Source organism: Limulus polyphemus, unplaced genomic scaffold (genome assembly GCF_000517525.1).
Source record: "Limulus polyphemus unplaced genomic scaffold, Limulus_polyphemus-2.1.2 Scaffold5187, whole genome shotgun sequence".
NCBI classification, from domain to species: Eukaryota; Metazoa; Arthropoda; class Merostomata; order Xiphosura; family Limulidae; genus Limulus; species Limulus polyphemus.
This window is the reverse complement of record NW_013670797.1, coordinates 1-10,777: the sequence shown is the minus strand read 5'-3', so window position 1 is coordinate 10,777 and position 10,777 is coordinate 1. Positions and strand designations below refer to the sequence as shown.

Sequence of the window (10,777 nt, the reverse complement as noted above, 5' to 3'; positions counted from 1 at the left end):
AAGCTAAAGTTAGCTCCTTTCATTCTGCAGTAAGTCGATGTTGAGGATTAAGAAAGCTAAAGTTAACTCCTTTCATGCTGAAGTAAGTCGATGTTGAGGATTAAGAAAGCTAAAGTTAACTCCTTTCATGCTGAAGTAAGTCGATGTTGAGGATTAAGAAGGCTAAAGTTAACGCCTTTCATGCTGAAGTAAGTCGATGCTGAGGATTAAGAAAGCTAAAGTTAGCTCCTTTCATTCTGAAGTAAGTCGATGTTGAGGTTGAAGAAAGCTAAAGTTAACTCCTTTCATGCTGAAGTAAGTCGATGTTGAGGATTTAGAAAGCTAAAGTTAACTCCTTTCATGTTGATTGATGATTCTTTAAAGAGAATTGGGTTTTACAAATGGTCAGCCACAATATATTATACGTTGGAAAAACAATTAAAAAATTTTAATTGAAAGTAGGGATTGTTGGTTATTTGTTGAATCGCTATAAGAAGTATCCAAAACAAAATAAATGCTGCAATAAAAAGTACACAAACCAAACAAGTAAAGTGATACTAATTGGATAGATTTTGAAATCGATATATCAACGTTTAATTCAGGACTTATCTTGTGAATCCGCAAACCTTCCTTCGTGCGTAGCATTTCTTTTCTACACGCACTCCCCAAAATTTTGAAGTGTTTAGATTGTTTGTTTTGTTATGAATTTCGCGCAAAGCTACACGAGGGCTATTAAGTAGTGTAAAACTAGAGGGAAGGCATCGTCACCGACCGCCAATTCTTGGGTTACTCTCTTATCAACGAATAGTGGCATTGAACGTCACATTATAACGCCCCCACGGCTGAAAGGTTTGGTGTGACGGGGATTCGAACCCGCGACCCTCAGATTGCGAGTCGAGCGCCCTAACCACCTGGCCATGCCGGGCCTAAGTGTTTAGAGGCAACAACTGTGTCGCAGTCCTGTAAGCGGTGACGAAGAATGGACGACTGATTATATGTTATGTTTTGCGCATGCTCTTTAATACGTGAGCTCACGCAACGTATTGTAGAGCCCACATAGCCAAAGTTACACCTTGGACATGTATATCAATAATTTCAAATAATTACCTACAGTTTCCAAGACCAGCGCTCGTCATAATTAAAAAGTATATATATATATATATATAAAAATATTTCGAACAATCTTGCTTCCTATAACAGGTGTGTTAAAGGTCATATTTACATTGTGTAGCTTCGTACGACCAAGATATAGCTGTCCTAACTATAACAGGTTATTACGAGTGTTGTTTATCAAAATAAAAGTATGATAGTTTTAACATGTTATTATATTTAGGTGAAACTAGACATTTTTTAAAGAGTAAGATTAAGACAATTCAGATTTATTTGGGAAATATATTTTCTATAGAACCTTCTGTTATTCTGTGTAATCTATTTGATCACACTTACTTCGAGTTTACTGTTGAATATCAGTAACATAATAAACTTACATTTTAGATACACTGATTAATAACAATGATGGAAATATTTTCTGTTTTGTATTTTAACATTACGAGCTACATGTTTGAGGAAAATTAATTGCTGTTTTAGTTCATCATGAATGTAAAATCTCGAAACCCTATAAATTTTCTAATAAAGGGTTTGACAATATCAAGAATGGGTTTCCTCTCTACTTATAAATTGAATAATTCCTGACTATTTCAATAATGAAACTTTACAAAACAATCAATGTACGAAGTAGCGAAATGTTCAATTTTTATTTAATCTTAACGTACATTGGTAAGCATTCAAAACAGCAACGTACCCTTCATTGTAGAATCCCCCCCACCACACACACATACAATTAAAACAGCAAGAAATCCTACTTCGCAGAGTGTACCCTTACAAACAATCAGGACAGCACCATTACCTACTTCGTAGAATGTATCCCTCCAACATACAATCAAGACAGCAACGTACCCTACTTCGTAGAATGTATCCCCCAACATACAATCAAGACAGCAGCGTACCCTACTTCGTAAAGTGTACCCCACCCCCATATTATGAATCTATGTACTTCATTAAGAGTTCTTTGAGCGTCTGTGGTGCTCTCAGACTGTATCTAATTTTGCTTTCGAATTATTCTGTGAAATCTTAGTAAAAGTAATTAATGTTAAAAAGCTTTTATATTTATAAAAACATAATATAATTTTACAATTAAGCAGTACATTATATGATTAAAATATTTTTAGTAGACGTTTTCCATCCTTATATGACAATGGGGTATAAATATAATGTTTATGTTTTGTATTAAAAGTAGCTTTAATTGGAAAGCCTGAAATACATGAATAGCTACAACATTACAGATTTCGACAAACCTGTCTTCTAAGAAAACAAAACCAAATATGCATCTAGTAATCTAAAGTCTATTTAATTATAAATAAACGAACCTAACAATGAAAGTTCACATTACAGATGTTGACAAACATGACTTCTAAGGGAAACAAAACCAAATATGCGTCTTGTAATCTAAAGTCTATTTAATTATAAATAAACGAACCTAACAATGAAAGTTCACATTACAGATTTTGACAAACATGACTTCTAAGGGAAACAAAACCAAATATGCATCTTGTAATCTAAAGTTTATTTAATTATAAATAAATGATACTTATTATGAAAGTTCTGTTTTTGGTTATATTGGAGTTCAAAGTTTCCACAAGCATTCATTTTGTTAAAGAAAGGATGTGACATTACGTCAAACTGTTCAGGACAAGCATGACAAACCGAAAAGCTATACATTTTCTCATTAAAGTAAGATTTGCGTAACGAAACAACTTACGTAGAGCAATATGTATTCAACAGTACCTTAACAAAAACCATTTTCGTTTTCAGCTTCACTAGAAGTTCTACCAATGTAAGAAAGATGTATACAGGATTTAAGAATTTATACATCACAGGCATTTTAACATGAACTTTCATATTATCATTTTCGAAGGTAAAGCCAAGATGATGCACGATATAAATTAACATTTAAATGTCGGTATCAGCTCATGTTAACTAACGAGTAAAGCCTGTTGTTAACTTTTTTTATTGAAATAAATTAATAAAATCTGAATGATATACAATAGGAGAAATATTCCAATACTTGGCGTTTTCGTGGTTACAGTCAACAAAATGGAGCTTAATTAGATGCATTGAAGAACTAACTTCTTCAAAGCAGTATGATAAACTATAATCAAACATGACAGTATGATAAACTATAATCAAACATGACAGTATGATAGGCTATAATCAAACATGACAGTATGATAGGCTATAATCAAACATGACAGTATGATAGGCTATAATCAAACATGACAGTATGATAGGCTATAATTAAACATGACAGTATCATATGCTGTAATCAAACATGACAGTATGATATGCTATAATCAAACATGACAGTATGATAAACTATAATCAAACATGACAGTATGATATGCTATAATCAAACATGACAGTATGATAAACTATAATCAAACATGACAGTATCATATGCTGTAATCAAACATGACAGTATCATATGCTGTAATCAAACATGACAGTATGATAAACTATAATCAAACATGACAGTATAATATGCTACAATCAAACATGACAGTATGATATGCTATAATCAAACATGACAGTATGATATGCTATAATCAAACATGACAGTATGATAGGCTATAATCAAACATGACAGTATGATATGCTATAATCAAACATGACAGTATGATAGGCTATAATCAAACATGACATTATGATATGCTATAATCAAACATGACAGTATGATAGGCTATAATCAAACATGACAGTATGATATGCTATAATCAAACATGACAGTATGATAAACTATAATCAAACATGACATTATGATATGCTATAATCAAACATGACAGTATGATAAACTATAATCAAACATGACATTATGATATGCTATAATCAAACATGACAGTATGATATGCTATAATCAAACATGACAGTATGATAAACTATAATCAAACATGACAGTATGATATGCTATAATCAAACATGACAGTATCATATGCTATAATCAAACATGACAGTATGATATGCTATAATCAAACATGACAGTATGATAGGCTATAATCAAACATGACAGTATGATAAACTATAATCAAACATGACAGTATGATAAACTATAATCAAACATAACAGTATCATGTACTATAATTGTAACGAATTTATTATTATATATTTATTTTGATATCAACGTTTGTTTAGATTAAGTTTATATTTAGAAATATGCATAGCTTATAGTGTTAGATATGTATTGCGAAACTCCCGCCTATTTGTTGTAGAAATTGTAGAAGATTCTCGAGAGTAAGAATCAACAATATATGTATGTACGTAAACGCTTAAATTTGTATTGTTATGTAATCTAAATTTTCTAGAAAGCCTCCACATGCCTATAAATACAACCAATGCGTCGCGCCAAAAGGGAGTATCTATTATTAGTTTGCTATAGTCAGTGTGCTATAAACTTCGAAAGCTATAACTGTGATTGTTATAACGCTTATCAATCGGAAAACTTCAGATATTTGACTAGGGACATTTACAAAGTTCGAACATTACAAATCATTTAACTTCGGTAGATTCTCATCAGACATTAATACTTTTAAGAAAACATTATATAACTTCACAGTGGAAAACTCAGCGTGTGTGGCTGGTGAATAAATCTTATGGCTATCAGTGTGTCTCTGGTGAGGGTCTTTTCTTCTCCTAAGATATGTTATCTTCAAGGTTCTTTCATTCTTTTGATTTGAACATATATAATACATGTAACGCGTCACATGCTGACTCCAAACTAATAACAAAATACAACTTACTTCGGTTTGTCCATAACTAGTTTGTTATAATGTACTTCAGTTTCGCCTCTGGCCATAACACAGACAACACCCTTTTCTGATTAACATCACCAGCTGTTACACCGTCCACCTAATATCTTATTCTCCAACTGACCATATTAGACACAATAAAATTTTCTGTGATGACGAGGGATTAATAATTGGCAGACCAAAAGTGTTCAGAACTATAGACCTATTTTCGGTCACTGAGTTTGGAAATCTGGAATTTTCTAGAATCCATCACTTTCGAATTCGTCCAAGTCGTGTGATTCAGCTTTAAGATAGCCATCCTAACTGGTCATGGAACGTTCCTCGACAGTGTCAGCTCTCAAACAGCGATCCCTACTCTGACAGTCATCCTACCTCGTTATGGAATGTTCCTCGACAATGAATTCCCTAAGTATAGGGATCTCTTGTGTCTTATCTACAGAAGAGTAATATACTTAAAATTGAATTGTTGGCGAACCTCTTGGATGTGGCTACTACAATAATACAACCGTACATAGCATGGCAGATACTCTTAATCTGAGAGAATCTCATTGGCGATATTCCTGGTTTATACTATGGTCTCAAACTAACTGTCTTTCACATGACTCCAGATTCCACTCCAGTTCACACTGGTATTACCGCTTTCTACACACGATCCAACACTCTACTCCAGTTCACATTGGGGTTATTGCTTTCTACTTACGATCCAAGGTTCTACTCCAGTTCATACTGGTATTACTGCTTTCTACGCACAATCCCACATTCTACTCCAGTTCACATTGGGGTTATTGCTTTCTACGCACGATCCCACATTCTACTCCAATTCACATTGGGGCTATTGCTTTCTACTTACGATCCAAGGTTCTGCTTTCTACACACGATCCAACACTCTACTTCAGTTTACACTGGTGTAACTGCATTCCTCACACGATCCCAAATTCTATTCCAGTTCACATTGGGATAACTGCTTTCTACGCAGGATATGCACTTTGGTTGCAGAAGGTCCCAAATATTGTGTTTCTAAGCCCATAGGTTTATTTTTGGATTTTGAAGAACAATAATTAAAACTATTTTGAGGAAGTGCTGATAATAATCTGTATAATATTGACTTTGAAAAAATATGGTCTTCCATATTAGACTAAGTAGTTTGAAAGCCCGTTGTTGTACCAAATTACTAGTATATGCTCAAATGTGTTTCTAAATTCACTTACTCTTTACTAACAATACATTATCAGGCTAGTATCAAACCTGAAACCTGGCATAACCTGATGGTTAGGGCACTCGACTTGCAACTTGCGAGTCGCGGACTAAAATCCCGCCATCGATTATGCTCATCCTTTCAGCTGTGGCGGCATTATAATCTAATGGTCAATTCCAGTTTTTGCTGATAAAATTGTAGCCCAAAAGTTGGCGATGGGTGGTGTTGACTAACCGTCGTCCCTCTAGTCTGTCACTTCCGAATTAGGGACGGCTATTGTAAATATTTATAGAGTAGCGAAACAACAAAGAAAGAAAGAAAATAATGGTACAAACAACAAATAAACAATTACTTCAAACTCAGCTTCATCTAACTAAAGCAAACACGAAGTATGGACAACAAGAGACCATGTAGTCCTTCAAGACTGTCCCTACATTTCCACCCTGAGGAAAAATAAAAATTTAAACATTTTCATAGCGATTCCTCTTTCAAACACGTGTAAGGTACCAGCCTCCACTTTTACTAACGACAACTCATTCCACAAAATATTCACCCTTTTAGAAATATACAGATTTTTGTGCTCTGTTCCTATTGTCTTCATGGCATAGAAAAAAATATGTAGCTCATATCACATTGATCTCTTGGATAATTTTATAAATCTCAATAAGATTACTTTTTAATCTTCTTTACTCTAAAGTAAGTAAGTTAAGATATCGTAACCCCTCTCCATAAGATAGCCCTGCAATTCTTGGAATTATGCTTGCAGTTTTCCTCTGAATCCTTTCCGATAAGTCTTCTTATGAACCCTTTTCAATAAATCATCCTCTGAACCCTCTCCAATAAGTCCTCATCTGAACCCTTTTCAATAAATCATTTTATGAAACCTTTCCGCTAAGTCCTCCTTTCAACCCTTTCCAATAAGTCATCTTCTGAACCCTTTCTACTAAACCCTCCTCTGAACCCTTTCCAATAAGTCCTCATCTGAACCATTTTCAATAAATCCTCCATTTAACCCTTTTCAATAAGTCAACTTATATTCTTAGGCTAGAAGAACACGATTCCATACAGTATTCCAAGTGAAGCTGTAATCTGTATATATATCCTAAGATGACACCAGGATTACTACCACCAGGACATGAATATCTTATCTACTACCATACCATTATTCATTTACTATTAGTAAAGGTCGTTTGCTAACTATATGTTCAAGTTATTCTCAGTACAGCTAGAAATAGTGAAGAATTTAGCAAAATTTACTAACTTGTTATTCGCATAATTATCGTTTAGTCCCAGTTTGTTGCTTAAAGAACCATGAGAACAAAATCCTTGGGTTCATGTCTATGAGCATGAGAAGTAATTTGTTCTTGAACTTCCTAATAATCCTATTGTAAGTTAAAAACGTTGATTTATAATATCCTATCCTTTAACTAGATCACTTAATTACAGCTATTTTATTCCATGCCCCATTTCAGAGATTATATTTAAAGCTAAACTAATCTGTTCTTTCATTAATGAATTTTAATTCAAATAATCCCAAATAGATCGTAAAGTGTTAGCTATAGGTAACCTCAGTAGATGCGCCATAAATACAAATACGAATATAAAGTGACAAATTACTGAACTTGAGCAACAGGAATCAAACACTTGTTGTTTCTTCTTTTGTACATACTTGATTAGGAGCAGGTGATTTGTTTTCTCAGACACAATAGTGAAGCCCTAATTTTAACCTGAACAAAACTTACATTTTATTTCCTACAACAGAAAAGATGTAAAATATAACTACGAACTTTATTTTATTTGAGCTGATAAAAGTTACGAAATATTGGCTAACGTGGGCTGAAACATAAAATTTGATCGCAATTTTTCTGTATTTTTATTCTTTTAATTCATAAGACTTTCCACTAGTTGGTTTGCCTCTAGTAGCTCAGCCTCAATCTTAGGGCTTTTAACACTAAAGATCGGTTTTTGATACCCGTGATGGGCCCGAAACAGATAGCCCATTGTGTACTATTGTTCTTAACAGCAAACAAACAAACGAAAAACTAGCGAATATTTTGTAAAAGAAGGAATTGTAATTGCGATCAACTAACACGAACCTTCGAGTAAATAAATGGTTGCTAATAAATCAAAACGACAGATCATTTTCACATGTGGACATCTAGATCTGGAAAGCTGATTTTGTGCCAAGGTTAAATTATGCTACACCAGATCACCGTATGATATAAGTAATATATTTTGATGAATTGAAACTAACTTATTAAACATAATGTTTCAGAAAAGAAAACTCAGTATGTAAATATACCTGCTCTATGCAGTTATAGTGCACGTTAGTGCGTAAAAGATAAACAATCAACCAAACTTTGTTTCGTACTTTTTTAATGTATGCTGACGGAAAACTCTCAATTCGTTGTAATATTTTGAAAAATGAAGCATTTCGATTCTAAGAACGACATGACACATATTGATCCAATAACTAAGGTGTTTACCAAACATAATTATATTTTCTGTATAAATATTCGTCAAAAACATTTTAGGCTTAACGGTCTGTCCAGTGATGATTCGCATGAACAGCATTTATAAAACATAAAAGTAGCTGTATAGTAGAATATGAGATCTATGAAACAAGAAAAAATATAGACAGTTTTATACGGCGTTAAGTCATAAACATTTATTATCTCAAATCTAACATTTTGTAAACTACACTTTGCTATCATAAATGTTAATGGTTTTAATTCGTGCATCATGATTTTGTTCCGTTTATATAGACTTTAGCATGAAGTAAATATTATATGATATTTTACGAATTACCATTTATTTCATAAATAAATGCAGTGCAAACTGAGATTAGCCCATATGCATTCGCTTTTTTTTTATTTGGAGTGGGTGGGGAGAGGCTGAAAATGTTTGCAATAAAAGATTTACCCTAACTACTGTGAGACATTGTTGGATTAAGAAGCCACTGAATCAGTAATTGGACTGTAGAGATGTGGGACATTGTTAGGTTGAGAACTCACTAGAATGTTAATTGGACTGTAGGGATGTTGGACATTGTTAGGTTGAGAACCCACTAGAATGTTAATTGGACTAGGTATGTGGGACATTGTTAGGTTGAGAACCCACTAGAATGTTAATTGGACTGTAGGGATGTGGGACATTGTTAGGTTGAGAACCCACTAGAATGTTAATTGGACTGTAGAGATGTGGGACATTGTTAGGTTGAGAACCCACTAGAATGTTAATTGGACTGTAGGTATGTGGGACATTGTTAGGTTGAGAACTCACTAGAATGTTAATTGGACTGTAGGGATGTGGGACATTGTTAGGTAGAGAACTCACTGGAATGTTAATTGGACTAGGTATGTGGGACATTGTAAGGTTGAGAACCCACTAGAATGTTAATTGGACTAGATATGTGGGACATTGTAAGGTTGAAAACTCACTAGAATGTTAATTGGACTGTAGGTATGTGGGACTTTGTAAGGTTGAGAACCCACTAGAATGTTAAGTGGACTGTAGGGATGTGGGACATTGTTAGGTTGAGAACTCACTAGAATGTTAATTGGACTGTAGGTATGTGGGACATTGTTAGGTTGAGAACCAACTAGAATAACAATAGAGGTTAATATTATGATTTTATTTTTTTCAAAAAAAAGGGAGAGCGTGATTTTCAATAAAGAAAAAAATATTTATTTCAATGATACTACTGAATGTTGATAACTAGTATTTTATTAGTTATTTTATTGACGATTGTATTTACATATTAATGTGCTCTGCTCCTTTAAAGCGATCTGGGCGCTCGAAATAACCCATAGAAAGATTTATTTCATGGCTATAGAGCAAGTAACAGAAACTTATATGTTTACCAGGAATTCCGAGTATCAAGCTCAAGCCTGCACACCACTACATCGAGCAAGAAGGTAAATATAGCTATGCATATTATATATGTAATATCAATTGTGTAAACCGTTCTTTTTTAACTGAAAACCCAACTTCTTTAAAAATTAAAAGAAAGAGATAATGCAGAACTTAATTTTTCAAACTGTCGTTTAACTGCTTAATACAGTTCTTCCGAACTTGATGAGATAAAAAAAAAAGTGTTATCGTAATCTCAAGACGTTCGTGTTTCTTTACATTTATCGTTTTGTGGTTAACTTTCTAGAATCCACAGAATACAACTTTATAGCAGGAGGAAAATTAATACTTCCGTGCGATATCACCCCCCCTTCTCCAGACGACCGTGTGGTGCTCATGTTGTGGTACCAGGGAACCTCGGGATATCCTATCTTCAGTGTGGACGCGAGATACCGCGAATCTATAGCTTTAGCAGTGCATACTTTGCTTCAGAACCATGCCTCTCGAATTACCTTAAATATCACGGAAAGAAAAGCCTTTCTCGTCATAGAACCAGTGAAGGAGGAAGACGCTGGTGAATACAGATGTAGACTGGATTACCTAAGGGGACGCACCGTCCGCCGCAGCCATATGGTTAATATTATTGGTAAGCAACAGAAAAGTTGTGATTTGTAGAGAAACCAATATATTTGTTTGTTTGTTTTTTGAATTTCGCGCAATGCTACACGAGGTATGTGTCGTATTCTGACAGAACGTTAAGTTCTTTACGTGTTTCAGCTGGTGTCTTAATCATACATTGTAGCTACTAGTTTTTATACTTAATGTACAGTGGTGTGTCTTAATCCTACATTCTAGCTACTAGTTTTTATACTTAATGTACAGTGGTGTGTCT

General features: G+C 34.0%; 1 protein-coding gene across 1 annotated transcript in view; it reads left to right on the top strand.

Moving 5' to 3' along the window:
* Positions 1-10,531, top strand: part of LOC111089079 — a gene marked incomplete at its 3' end in the record, with an annotated part of 21,734 nt that extends 11,203 nt beyond the window's left edge. Inside the window, exons 2-3 of the mRNA XM_022400843.1 lie at positions 9,900-9,950; positions 10,193-10,531. Of these exons, the coding sequence (XP_022256551.1) occupies positions 9,900-9,950; positions 10,193-10,531 (390 nt within the window). The remainder of the gene's footprint in view (positions 1-9,899; positions 9,951-10,192) is intronic.
* Positions 10,532-10,777: the final 246 nt, after the last annotated feature.